Genomic DNA, 14,475 nt, shown 5'->3' with positions numbered 1-14,475 from the left:
CTGATTCCATTGGATTTTTCCCCCCTTTGCTAAAGAACAAGTGGAGACCTCGATCGGGGCAGCTCCATATTCCATCAATGGACGAGTCCTATTGACTTCATGTTTCATAGGGTGACGGTGTTCTAGAGGAAGAGGAAATGGAGGGTGAAGATGAAGATGATGGCAATGAGCATATGTCTGAAACTATTGCTAAATTTACTGAGGTGTTTAGTGCCCAGATGGCACTATATTTTAAGTGCTGTTTCTCCCAGAATTCTGGTAGGTCAAGTGGAGTCATTTCTTTACTCACTGGTTGCAATTTGTGACTTTTAGCAGGTTTGTCATGCCTCATTCCTATGGGTGAATTCCACAAGTATATCATCCACTGTAAAGGTTCTAACTTTAAGTTAATGCAGACGTACAGGATACACCAATGGTCAACTGATTGTTTAGATCAGATGTCAAGTTGTGTCCTGTTATGGGAAGTCAGTTACCCAAGGGGATATCCTGAGCTGCCTGAGTGAGATTCCAAAAGCAGGTATATCCTAGAAGGAAAATTATGCTCGCATGAATGTCCTGTCACAAGCACATTGGGTTTGTTTTCTTCTTCTTCATTTTTTGAGTTATGGGGTTTTGTGCATCTACCCCAAGCCCTCTCCATGGTTGGGTGTCCCAAGGCATTCCACAATGGATCTACTCTACCTCTGCCCATCACTGACTTTGTGGACCTCTTAGAAACAGTGTCCCACATTTTTTTTGCTAGTTAATATGCTCAGATCATCTACAGGACCCCTAGGCACCAACATCTGAACTAAGAAATCCCCTATGTTTGTGGGCCATCAATTGTGTTTCCCCTCTTTTTCTTCGCTCCTACCACACCCACAAACAGCAAATTACAGGGTTTTACTCTCATATTGTTCCCAAGAAATTGCTCCATTTTTAATCTTGGGAAGCTAAGTCAGTTTCCAAATTCAGAAAAGTGCCAGAAGATTTCTCTTCCAATTATTGGGCAAGAGGTGTGTCCCAAGGATTGGATACTGGCCGCAGATCTAAAGGATGTTTGTTTTCACCTGGAAAATTTGGCCCTCCCATTGACAATTTCTCAGTGTACCTTCTGCTACAAATTAGTTGTAGGACAATCAGTGAAATAGTAGTACAAATGCCTGTAATTTAGATGTCTTGAAATCTCTTGCCAGGCACATTACAGTGAAACAATGCTTTTTGAAGTAACCAAGTACCCTCCGCTGCTAGTTCTTTTCCAAATGCTATTGTATGGTTCCAATGGGTCTCTTGCTGGGATGGAACCAGTGAAAGCATGTGACATAGAGGAGCAACTGGCTTGAGATCTCCTATCCAAGCATAAAACTTGCTAAGCAGTTCATTATAAACTGCCTGTAGATGGAACCAAATTAAGCATAAGCCAATAATGGCATTTTTATCAATACAGTAGTGTAATGGAAATGTTACTCGTCTAGTAATCCAGAGGCCTGGACTAACAATCCAGACAATGAGTTCAAATTCCACCCTGGCAGTTTGAGAATTTGAATTCATTTTTTTTAAAGTTCTGGAAGTGACCATGAAGCTGTTAGATTGTCTTAAATCCTTTAGGGAAGGAAACCCGCCATCCTTATTCAGTCTGGCTTAAGTGTGACTCAAGTCCAACACAGTGATTGACTCAACTGCCCTCTGAAGTGGCCTAACACCGCCACTCAGTTGTATCAAACTGCAATACTGCAGCGGTTCAAGAAGAAGGTCCACCGTCACCTTAGGGCCCCAAAGGATGGGCAATAAATACCAGCCTTGCCAGTGATGCCTATATCCTGAGAATGAATAAAAAAACATTTTTAATAAATTTCCCAAAACCAGTTTACAGCTGAAATGCTGGCTCTTATTTCATACTTGCTTTTGGCCTTTCAGATCATTGGTTCTTGTAGTCTGCCAATGTTTTTTCCTACCTTAATAGAAGTCCGATTTTGTTTTGTTTTTCTCCTCCAGTTTCTGTTTGCATCCTCAAAAAAAAGTTTGTGAAGAAACATTCAATTGTCATGATATCTACTGCTTAAAATCCTTTTACTTTCAAATATTTCAATTTATATATTAATGTTGACAGCTGTATGCTGAGTATGTTTGCAGAGGAGATGGATTGGCAAAGGGTTTCATCTATATAATGTTTTATAAATATATTATGGGTATTCAGTTCTAGTTAACTAGGCAGAGTGTAACCAATGTAAGCACTGCACCTTCATAGCATTTTATAAACTGCTTTAAGTGGTCCTATTGCAAATGAGGACAGTAATTTAAATGGTTCTGTAGGGTTGCATACTTAATAATATTTGAGTACTTCCATTTATATAACGCCTTAGCGTGTTGAAACATCTCAAAGTGCTTCATACACTGAACTGCTTTTGGAGTGCTTTTTGGAGGTAAACTTCATGTGTGCTCCTCTTGGATTATTTGAAAGTTAATGATTCATTTCTGATAAGCAGTGATTATTGAATTTATGGAGCCTGAGGTAAATATCCAGAAATGTCCTTTATTAAATTTTCAGCTAATCTCTAAGCAAAAGAATGGGGAATATTATCACGATGATCTGACCGTGCATGACTGAATACCCTATGTAACAGGAATAGTCGGGTTTTGAGGAATTTTGTAGTTTTAATTAGTTAGCCCGTAAACCCATACCTGCACAAAGAATCGTGTGCTAGAGTCATTTTGTGTACTCCTGTTTAAAATGTTGCCATTTCCCTTTTTTTCTCTTCTTAAGCAATTGGTTCTTATATTTTTCTTTTCTCTTTTCATTTAACAGTGTGACAGTTGAGGACGTTGACTGCGGGAATAGATGCAGCTCCTCCATCATGTTGGCCTGCCTTCAGCGAACACAGAACCCACCTTCGCAGCGCTTGTCATGTCCCAGTAAAACGCTGGAGCCTCTGAAATGTGAGTGGAATTTGATAGCAGTCTAATAGAAGAGGCGGGGGGGGGGGGGGCGGTGCATCTGTGTGCACTGCTACTACGGTGATGCAGATGGTGCTAGTGCTCCCATATCTTGATTGGACTTTTCCTGTATAGTACTTTGTTCCTGTGTATGCTATTACAAATGCAAACAACCAAAAAAAGTATTGAAAAAGTTTTAGCTGTTTCTAAATAATTAAGGGGGCAAGAAAGTATAGGAGCATTTTCTATTTTAAAGTACTCCTCCAACATCTTTATGGAAAAAGTGCAAGAAATATATATACTACCTTTTTTTAAAAAAGAAAATGGATACTTATAAAGAAAAACTGTAAATGCTGGAATTCTGAAATAAAAACATAAAATGTGTTAAATACACAGCTGGCCTGATAGCATCTGTGAAGAAAAAAGACAAGTTAATGTTTCAGGTGTATACCCTTCAGAACTGAAAGATAAACAATCCCCTTTGTCGGGTGGAAGAGAAAAACAGGGAAAGGAAGGAAAGATAGCAAACAGCTTAATGGAGAAGTAGGAACCCATTAAATGATATAAAAAATCATCTCAGTGAGACAATGGAAAAACAAAAGACATTAGAATAACAAAAGCATGTGCAGACAGTTTAAATGGTTATATGATGTGGAGATGCCGGAAATGGAGATGTGGAAATGGTTATAACACAGGAAAAGGCTTGAGTTGTGAAATGAAAACAGGAAATACTGAAGAAACTGTTGGTATACCAGTCCTGAAAAGAAAAAAAAATAGGCCATTGTCCTGGGCGCAGACCCCACCAGAGCTATGTTGTGAAAGAGTCTAGACCTGAAGCGTCAACTCACCTGCCTTCCCCTAGGACACTGACAGACCCATTACACATCCCCAGCATCCTTCTTGAAAGGAAAATGGGAGATATAGCTACGGTCTGCAGTTACTCAGGTCAGTGTTCAAACCAAAGAGCTGTAAAGTACCTAGGAGAAAGATTGGATACTATTCCTGTAGATGGAGGAGGATGTGGGAATGTGAGGGGGAAGTTACATCTGCTGCAGTAGTACAGGAAAGTGCTAGAGCAAAAATAGCAGGAAGTTGAGGTAGTTGAAGAATGAGCAAGAGTACCCCAGAGGAAATGGTCTCTCTGGAAAGGAGAGATGAAATGGTACTGGGATCACGTAGTTTGGTGCAAGATTATCTGGTGAAGGTAGAGGCTGTTGTTTAAATCTCCAAAGCTGCTGAGAAATAAACACAGATAGATAAGAGTGCCTGCTTGCTTGATGTAGAGTGCACACACTCTTTTAGGGATGCACCTTACTTACCCAAGTCCAAACAATGCCCAGGAACCCCCAAATGTGAGCAGAGAAACTGCTGGAAACTGTGCAGCTTGCCAGCAAAAAAACCCACGGATAAACTTCTTGCTGCTTGTCCAGCCAGAAAAACAACAGCTTACATGGTTATAGCCAATTTAATGTAATAAAATGTTCCAAAAAGCTTCACAGAGGCGAAAGTAACCAGACACCGAGCAGTGGTGGGAGAAAAGTTAGGGGATGGTAACTGAAGGTATGATCAAAGAATTAAGTTTTGAGGAGGCTTTTAAAGGAGGAGAAGGATTTAGCAAGTTGGAAGGCTTTAAGGTGAATATTTCAAAGTGTGGCTGAGTGAGAGAGGATGCAGAGGAATAAGAACAGGGGTAGGCCATTCAACCCCTCGAGCCTTTTCCGCCATCCAGTTAGATCATGGCTAATCAGCACTCAATTCATTTACTCACCTTTGCTCCCTATCCTTTGATACCCTTTCCTAACAAAAGTCTATCGATCTCAGTCTTGAAAATTTCAATTGACCCAGCATCCACAGCCTTTTGAGGGAGCAGGTTCCAGATTTCCACCTTGTTTGAAAAAGCGCTTCCTGATTTCACTCCTAAATGGTCTAGCTGTAATTTTAAGATTATGCCCTCTTTTTCTGGATTCCCCGCCAGAGGAAATAGTTTCTCTGTATCTACCATATTGAATACCTTTATCATTTTAAACACCTCAGGTAGATCAACTCTCTAAACTCAAGGGAATACAAACTCAATTTATCCAACTTGACCTAATTTAACCCTTTAAGCCCTGGTATCATTCTGATTATACGGTGTATGTAGATACCCAAATCCCGCTGCTCCTCCAATGTTCCTAGTATCTCACTATAAAGAAAATATTCCGATTTGACTTTCTCTGATCCATAAGTGGATGACTTCGCACTTCCCCACATTGATCTCCATCTGCCTCTGCCATAGTTTTGCCCTATCACTTTGTCTATGTCCCTTTGTAACTTTCTGCTTCCATCTACACAACTTACTGTTCCTCCTAACTCAGTGTCATCTGAAAACCTGGATATTGAACTCTCTTCCTTCATCCAAGTCATTAATATATGTGGTGAAAAGCTAAGGCCCCATTACAGATCCCTGGGGATTACTACTTCTCAGCAAAGCAAATAAAAGAACGTTCCCTTTATCCCCACTCTGTCTGCTACTTCCTGACCAATTACCAACTTGTGTCACAAGTTACCTCCAATTCCTTGAGCATTCATTTTTGCTAATAATCACTTGTGCGGTAGCTTTTCAAGTACCTTCTGGAAGTCCATATAGACAACTATCTACCATGCTGGATACCTCCTCAAAAAATTCAATTAGATTAGTCAGGCATGACCTACCCTTCACAAATCCATGCTCACTCTCTTTGATCAGCTGATACTTGTTCAAGTGCTCAGTCACTCTGTCTGTCTGTGATGATAGATTCCAGCTAATGTGAAACTGATAGGTTGGTAGTGACCTGGTTTCTCCCTCCCTCCCTCCCTTCTTAAATAATGGATTGGCAATTTCAGGTCCTGGAAATTTAAGTCTTATTATTTTCTCCATTACCATTTTTTACAAAAATAACAATGTGAATTTATATAGCGCCTTTAACATATTAAAACGTCCCAAGAAGACGTTAGGATAGGTGACCAAAAGCTTGGTCAAGGAAGGTCTTAAAGGAGGTGGAGAGGCAGAATGGTTCAGGGAGGGAATTCCAGAGCTTAGGGCCTAGACAGCAGAAGGCATAGCTGCCAATGGTGGGGTGGAGGATGGACAAGAGGCCAGAGTTGGAGGAATGCAGAGTTCTAGGACAGTTGTAGGTCTAAAAGGGGTTACAGGTTATAGGGAGGGGCGAGGCTATGAACACAAGGATGAAAATTTTAAAATAGAGGAGTTTGGGAACCCGGAGCCGATATGGTTAGCGAGCACAGGGATGATGCGTGAACCTATATTTCATATACCTATGTACCTCCTTTTGACTTATTTTTAGATGATCTTGTATCGCTGGTAGTTTGTCCCCCAACTCCACTGTGAAAACAGATAAAAAGGCCCCAATATTTTCGGGGGTGGGGGGGGTCGTAGTGGCCGGAAAACCCGGAAGTGCAGGTAACACGGAGGTCCTCATTTAAATTTTTTTCTCCATTTCCCGACCAGCAGCCAGCCAGATTGAAAGACTGGCTGGCTGCCGCGCGGGAAGGTCTGCGTTGGTAGGCCACAGCCAGAGTGTTGGGGGTGGGGGAGGGGGGGTGGTGGTGGAGAAGAGAGATCGCAGATTGGGAAGGGTGGTGGGGGGGTGGGGAGATTGCGGGGTAGGTCAAGGAGGGGTAGAGATTGGGGTAAGTGGAGTGGGGAGGTCGGGGTGGGGAGATCATGGAGGTCATCAGATAGCAGGGAGGGAAGCCATTCACCAGGGGTGGTGGGGTTGGCGGATTGTGGGATGGGAAGCAGATTAGCTTGGTGTGCCAGGAGGAAGCACTTCTGCAGCTGTAGGAAGGCGAGAACGGCCGGATTTTTCGAGCCCTGGGAAACCCGGCTGGCAGCCATTAAAAGTAAAACTCTGGTAAAATTTGAGGCATGCAGCCTCATTAAAATATTTAAGTTACTGACCCGCCTCTCGAGAGCATGTTACTCGCTCGCACCCTTCCCCCGCCCCCCCCCCCCCCAAATCCACCTCTGTTAAAACCGGTAGTGGGCGTGTTGGAGACGGGTTTGGGTCTGGTTTCCAATTTTTGAAACTTTAACCCCCGCCCATCCTGGGGGGATTAAAATTCCCCCCAAAGTGTTCATTTAACGTCTGCTGTTTCCTTATTGTTCATCATTATAGTCTCGCCTGCATTTATCTTTAATGGGCCCACATTCCCCTTAACTACTCTCTTTCTCTTAATATATTTGTAAAAACTTTCACTGTTAGCTTTGATATCTGTTGCAATTCTTTTTCATATTCCCTTTTTGCACCTCATTGCTTTCTTTGTATCATTTTGTTGCTTTTTGTAGCTCTCTCATTCTGCTGGATTTCAACTTTTCCTTGCATTTGTGTAAGCATTTTTTGGTTTGATACTGCCTGTTACCTCATTTGTTGACCATGGTCGCTTTACTTCCCACTGTTTGTCTGTAGCTTTACCCATTAACAATTCAGCCCAGTTTACTGTGGTCACGTCATTTCTCATCCCTTTGACGTTTGCTTTACTTAAACTGAAAACCTTGCTTTGTTGACTCTTCCTTCTCCTCCCTCTCGAAGCTAATATCAAATTCAGTCATATTAGAGTCACTATTTTCAAAATGTTTCCTTACTATCAGATTGTTAACTAATTCTGGTTTGTTGCTCATCACTAAATCTAGTATAGCCTGTTCCCTGGTCAGTTCTAAAACACATTGTTCCAGAAAACGGCACCAAATACATTTTAGAAATTCATTGCCATTATTACTTGAGCTATTCTGCTTCTCCCTTCCATATGTGAAAATTAAAACTTCTCATTATAACCACGTTGTCTTTGGTACGTACTTCCATGATCTCCATGTTTATATGTCCCTCTGCTACATCATTACTGTCAGGAAGTCTGTAGACAACTCCTCCCAGAACCTTGCATCCTTTGCTGTTCCTTAACACTACCCATAGTGTTTCCAGTACCTGACCACTGTGATTGAAATCCCTTCTTTCTGCCACTGTAATTGTGTTTTTTATCAATATTGCTACTCCCCCTCCTTCCTAAGGATCCTGTAACCTGGAATATTTAGACCCCTATCATACCCATCTGTTAGCTAGGTCACTGTAATGACTATTACATCAATGGACACATGCTGGAACGTAGGACTGAAGGAGGTTGCAGAGGTAGAGAGAGGTGCCACAAGAGTTTTGAAATCACATTGAGGGTTGGGTGCCAGACTGGGCCTGCATCAGGTGATGAAGGAACCAACACAAAGCAATAACCAACCTACTTGTTGCAAACATGCATGTCCACAATAGCATTGATGGGAGTGACCAGTGTACTGTCGTGAAGACAGAGTTTTGTCTCCATAGTGAGGACACCCTCTGTAGAGTAGTGTGGCACCACTACCACCATGCTAAGTGGGACGAACTAAGGATGGATCTAGCAACCTAAAACCAGGCATCAAAGAGATATTGTGGGCCATCAGCAGCATGTCCCTTACTGCTGTATTGTCATCAAGCTGGTAGGTCAAGCCTGGTTCAATGAAGAGTGAAGAAGAACATGCAAGGAGCTGCATCATCTTGGAATGAGCTACTAAAGCTACAACAAAGGGCTATATGCATGCTAAACACCAAAACCAGAATGCTATGGATAGAGCGAAGCAGTCACACAACCAACTGTTCAGAGCAAAACTCTATAGCCCTACCATATCCAGTTGAGAAATATATGGTGGACAATCAGGAAACTAATAGAAGTAAGCAGCTCCATGAACAATCCCCTCCTTAACTTTGGCGGAGCACAGCACATTGCTGAAGTATTTGCATGCTTCTTCAGCAAAAAGTACTGAGTGAGTGCTTCTACACTGCTTTCTGCTGAAGTCCCAACCGTCATGAACGCCTGGTCCAGCTAATTTAGTTCACTTTGATATTAGGAAGTGGCTGGTTGATTGCACCAAATGCAGCAAAAGCTATGGGCACTGACAACATCCCAGCTGTAGTGCTAAAGACCTGTGCGCTAGAGCAAGCTACCTCTTTAGCCAAGCTGTTCTAGTGCAGCTACTGGCATTTATCTGATAATATGGAAGATTGCCCGTGTATGTCTTACCCACAAAAGACAGGTTGGTAGTTGGCCAGTTTAGATTATCTCATCAGCCTCCTCCCAATCATCAGTAAAGTAATGGAAGGAGTCATCCATAGTGCCATCAACTGGCACCTACTCACCAATAACCTGCTCATTAACGCTCAGTTCATGTCCCACCAGAACCACTCGGCTCCAGACCTCATCACACCCTTGATGGACACAATAGATAATTGACAGAGGAGAGGTGGGAGTAGCTGCCCTGAACATCATGGCAGCATTCACAGGAAGATGGTTGTGGTTGTTGGAAGCGAATCATTGCAGCCCTGGACATTGCTGCAGGAGTTCTTCGGGACAGCATACTTGGTTCAAGCATCTTCAGCTGCTTCATCCATGACCTTCCCACCATCATCAGGTCAGGATTGGAGCTGCTAGTTGATGATTTCAGTGTTCAGCTACCTTCACAATTCCTCTGATAATGAAGCAACCAGTGCTTCTACAGCAAGCCCTGGAAAACATCTGGGCTTAGGCTTACAAGTAGTGGGTAAAATTCGTGCTAGGTAATGACCATCTTTAACATATGAGAGCCCCGCCCCACCCCACTAACCTTTAACAACACCACCATTGCCAAGTTCCCCACCATCTGCATCTTGGGGGCCACCATGACCAGAAGCTGAACTGGACCAACCATATCAACACATTGGATGCAGAACAGTTCAGAGACTGGGCTCTCTGCGATGAGTGGCTCACCTCCTGACCCGTCACAGCCCCTCTACCATTCACAAGGTGCAAGGTAGGAGTGTGATTAAATTTTTACCTCTTGCTTGGATCTGTGCATCCATAAAAACATTCAAAAAGCTTAACACCATCCAGTGCAAAGCAATTCGGCTTGATCAGTGCCCCTGCCACTGAACTCAATATCCACCCCTTTCACCACCGACACGCTGTGGCTGCAGTATCTATAACCTATAGGAGGCACTGCAGCAACTCACCAAGCTTATTTCGACTGCACCTCCCAAACCCATGACCTCTACCACCTAGAAGGACAAAGGCAGCAGGCACATGGGAACACCACCACCTGCACGTTCCCCTCCAAGTCACACACCATCCCGACTTGGAAATATATCGCCGTTCCTTCACCATCGCTGGGTCAAAATCCTGAAACCCTACCTAACAGCACTATGGGAGAACCTTCACCACACGGACTGCAGCGGTTCAAGAAGGTAGCTCACCACCACCTTGAGGGCAATTAGGGATGGGCAATGAATGCTGGCCTTACCATCAACGCCCACATCCCATGAATGAATTAAAAAAAAATGATTCCCTCGCTGTTTAGGCTTGCACATGAAGAATGACAACTTGAGAAAGATACCAGAAAGGTTACATTCAGACTCTGGGCCACTCTGGTCTCCAATATCCTGATGGAGGGAATAATACAACGGCTCAATCAATAGGATGGAGGACTTTGCAGCCCCGAAATGAGCGGGGACGAGTGTTAGCGGCCGGAAAACTCGGAAATACCGGGAAGGCAGAGGCCCTACCGAATTTAAGGGCAAGACCTCATTAGAATTTTTTTACTCCGTTTCCCATCCGGCCGCCAGCCAGATTGAGGGGCGGGTCGCTGCCGGGCGGGGAGCTTGCTGTTGAAGGCAGCTACTGGGGATTGTCCCTGGAATCGAGAACATCGGCAGTCGGGGGGGCTCACAGCATGGCTGAGAGGAGGGAGGGAGATTGTTGGTGGGGGGTGGGAATACTGGGGGCCGGTCGCGATAGGATTGGAAAATCATGGCAGGTTTGCTTGAGATGGGGGGCGGGGAAAGCAATCCTGCTCCTCCTGGCCCACAAGCAGTGCTGGAAAAGCACTTACCAGCTGGATCTTGCAGCTCCCGCCTCTCTTCAGCTACTAGGTTTCCCGAGCCCCAGGAAACTCGATCAGCTAGCGATAAATTTAAATGACTGCCAAAATCTGATGAACGCAGCCTCATTTAAATCACGGACACGCCTCTCCAGAATGTGTTACTCGGTTTCCCCCCCCCTCCCCCCAGCTTAACTGCCGCAGTTAAACTGGAAGTAGGCACGTTCACGGCTGGTTGGGGTTGAGTTTCACATTTTCAGCAATGTAACATCCCTGACCCCCTCCTGCCTGTCATTGTGGGGGGTGGGGCGGGTTTAAAATTCCCCCCATATATTGAGGAACTAAAGATATCAAATTGATTCATGAAGTGGCATGCCAGTCATACGTGCTCTTCACTGCATGTGTAGACTTTTGGTACCTGCACTTGAGACAGCAACTGCAAGTGAAAGAAAGGGGTTCAGAGACCACATTTTGTGGGGTGGGGGTGAGACTTAATAAGCAGAAGAGAAGGTCCCCGATTCAACTTCCAAGAGTGAAGCACCTGACATGGTCCTAGTTTCAGGCAATGCTGACCCCAAGTTGCCTAATGCTGTACAAAAACAAGGTGCACAGAAGTAGAGGGAGACCTTGGAGAAGAGCTGTCTGAGCCCTTTTATTGCTGATGAACAAATGTAAGGAGTCTTAGAACACCAGGTTATAGTCCAACAGCTTTATTTGAAATCACAAGCTTGACAACGGGCAGTTGGAAAGATTATCTGTAATCACCAGGTATTGTTCTCTGAATATAAATGCGAAACGTTCAAGGAATCCCACACTCACCTGACGAAGGAGACAATCTCCGAAAGCTTGTGATTTTCAAATAAAATTGTTGGACTATAACCTGGTGTTGTAAGATTCTTTACATTTATAAACTCCTGTCCATTCAGCTACCAACCCCTTCTAACCCAATACAAGAACTGTAATTATTATAAGTTTTTTTTTTTAAATGCATAACTCCATTGATGCTGCTTTTAAAGAAAAGTTAGCTACCACCCCCAACAATGGTCAGCTTTGTCTTCTTAACCAAAAGATTTCTACAAATATTCATGACAGACAAAATCACTTCTCTTGCTCTAAAGCTTAAGCACATGGTATTGTGCTGTGCATCAGAAGATAACCATACTGACATGCAAAAGTGAGTTTTGAATTCTATATATTGTGTGTAATAAATAAGTGCAAAACGGCATATATTTATACAAAATTATCCTTCATTTTATGCACTTTTCAGACTTCAACAAAAGTTAATGGAGGAAGGAAAGGGTGAGTTTTGGCATACACTTAGTGACAGACACCACTGTGTCTCCATTATGCCAATCAATTTTCAGACAGTTATTACTCAGTTCTCCCACATCCCCATTTAACACAGATGCTTTTCCATTGTTGATAGACAGGGGGCGGGGGAGAAGAAGAGATTGTAGTGAGTTGCATATCGAATACCGCCAATAATACCACAAGCAGTTCGTTGGTAGAACCATATTTACTTCAATATAGATTGTAGTTTATAAAGCACAAAAAAAATTAAGTCTTGGGTGCAATCCATATGAGTTAATCATATTTTTCTCTGGGAGGGGGGAGGCTCAAATTTAGAGTGTGGCTTATATGCAAGTGAATTCAGTATTATTGAAATGGGTTCATATTTTCAATTTCTATGCTTTTTTCCCTTCAACGCTCATCACGAAGGAATGTTATGGTTCTGTGTGAAGCTCTGTCCATCTTGGTCGGGTGAACTTTCACAGTTAGGCAACATTTTGCCACCAATGCTACCAGGCTGTCCTAAATTAGGAAGCAGAGAATGAGAATAGGCTATTTAGCCCATTTGTTCCAAGGTCATGTATAATTTCACTCTTGGTCTCTATTTCACCCATTTTTTTTCTCCTGAGGAAAGTTCTGTAGAAATAATCCCTAACCCCTGATGGCATCATAAGGCTTATAGTGTTTCAAAGAATCACAGCACTATTTGCAGATTATTTTGTAGTGGATACTAACTCATTTAGGGATCGAGTGCACCCTAGTCACCATCCTGAACAATGGGTTAACCAGTAAGATATAGTGAAGGTGTGCCTCTAAATGTGGTAGTATGGCTTGTAGAGTACAAGAGACACAAAACTTGGAAGTGTAGTGAATAGTGAGGAGGATAGTGATAGACTTCAAGAGGATATAGACAGGCTGGCGAAATGGACGGACACGTGGCAGATGAAATTTAACGCAGAAAAATGTGAAGTGATACATTTCGGTAGGAAGAACGAGGAGAGGCAATATAAACTAGGGGGCACAATTCTAAAAGGCGTACAGGAACAGAGAGATCTGGGGGTATATGTGCACAAATCATTGAAGCTGGCAGGACAGTTTGAGAAAGCGGTTAAGAAAGCATACGGAATCCAGGGCTTTATAAATAGAGGCCGAGAGTGCAAAAGCAAGGAAGTCATGATGAACCTTTATAGAACACTGGTTTGACCACAATTGGAATATTGTGGCCAGTTTTTTAGGAAAGATGTGAAGGCCTTAAAGAGATTTACTGGAATGATTCCAGGGATGAGGGACTTTAGTTACATAGATAGACTGGAGAAGCTGGGGCTGTTCTCCTTGGAACAGAGAAGATTGAGAGAAGATTTGATAGAGGTATTTAAAATCATGAAGGGTCTAGACAGAATAGATAGCGAGAAACTGTTCCCATTGGCGGAAGGGTCAAGAACCAGAGGACATAGATTTAAGGTGATTGGCAAAAGAACCAAAGGTGACATGAAGAAAAACTTTTTTACACAGCGAGTGGTTAGGATCTGGAATGTACTGCCAGGGGTGGGGGAGGGACGTTGGTGGAGGCGATTCAATCATGGCTTTCAAAAGGGAACTGGATAAGTACTTGAAAGGAAAAAAAAATACAGGGCTACAGGGATAAGGCGGGAGAGTGGGACTAGCTGAATTGCCCTTGCATAGAGCTGGCACGGACTCAATGAGCCAAATGGCCTCCTTCCGTGCTGTAACCTTGCTATGATTCTATAAGAGGAGAGCTCCAAGGTATTGGTTTTCTTTTATTCATTCTTGGGATGTAGATGTCACTGGCAAGGCTGGCATTTATTGCCATACCTAGTTGTCCTGAGAAGGTGATGGTAGGCTGCCTTCTTGATTGGAAAATACAAGAATCATTTGTCCCAATTTATGATTTATATCTGTACCTGTGGATCCTGTTGGATGCCATGTTGCTTGGGAATGGTCTTTTTGGACCCTGCTGAGAAGGGGCAAAGGGCCCATTGGTCTTTCTAATTTTTATTCAGTGGCAGAACAGTCCCAATCCAGGTAATGCCATGGTGTATAAGACATGTCCAAACCATTCTGTTTCATTATTCAAATGTCCTAGACGCCTAACAGAAGGGATTCCTTTACCCCATGTGCAAGATCCCAGGACCAAGCTGTAAAGTGGTAGGATTATCTTAGTTGGACAAGCAGTGAGAATCTTACCAGTATTCTGTTTTGGTATTGTGTGTGGCTTTAACTTGCTGAATTCTAGCAATAGCCCTCTGTGCATTTAGGGGTCTCTAATCCTCGGCTCTTGCTAACCTTTGCCTAAATTCTCTGGACTTGGATTAGTAGGCTCTGTAGGTGGGGAGATAATC

General features: G+C 43.2%; 1 protein-coding gene across 1 annotated transcript in view; it reads left to right on the top strand.

Moving 5' to 3' along the window:
* Positions 1-14,475, top strand: part of fam222aa (family with sequence similarity 222 member Aa) — a 268,663-nt gene that overhangs the window by 178,599 nt on the left and 75,589 nt on the right. The window contains exon 6 of the mRNA XM_068006030.1: positions 2,786-2,916. Coding sequence (XP_067862131.1) covers positions 2,786-2,916 — 131 coding nt within the window. The remainder of the gene's footprint in view (positions 1-2,785; positions 2,917-14,475) is intronic.

Source organism: Heptranchias perlo, chromosome 25 (genome assembly GCF_035084215.1).
Source record: "Heptranchias perlo isolate sHepPer1 chromosome 25, sHepPer1.hap1, whole genome shotgun sequence".
NCBI lineage: Eukaryota > Metazoa > Chordata > Chondrichthyes > Hexanchiformes > Hexanchidae > Heptranchias > Heptranchias perlo.
The sequence above is the reverse complement of the archived record's forward strand: the minus strand, read 5'-3'. Positions and strand labels throughout refer to the sequence as shown.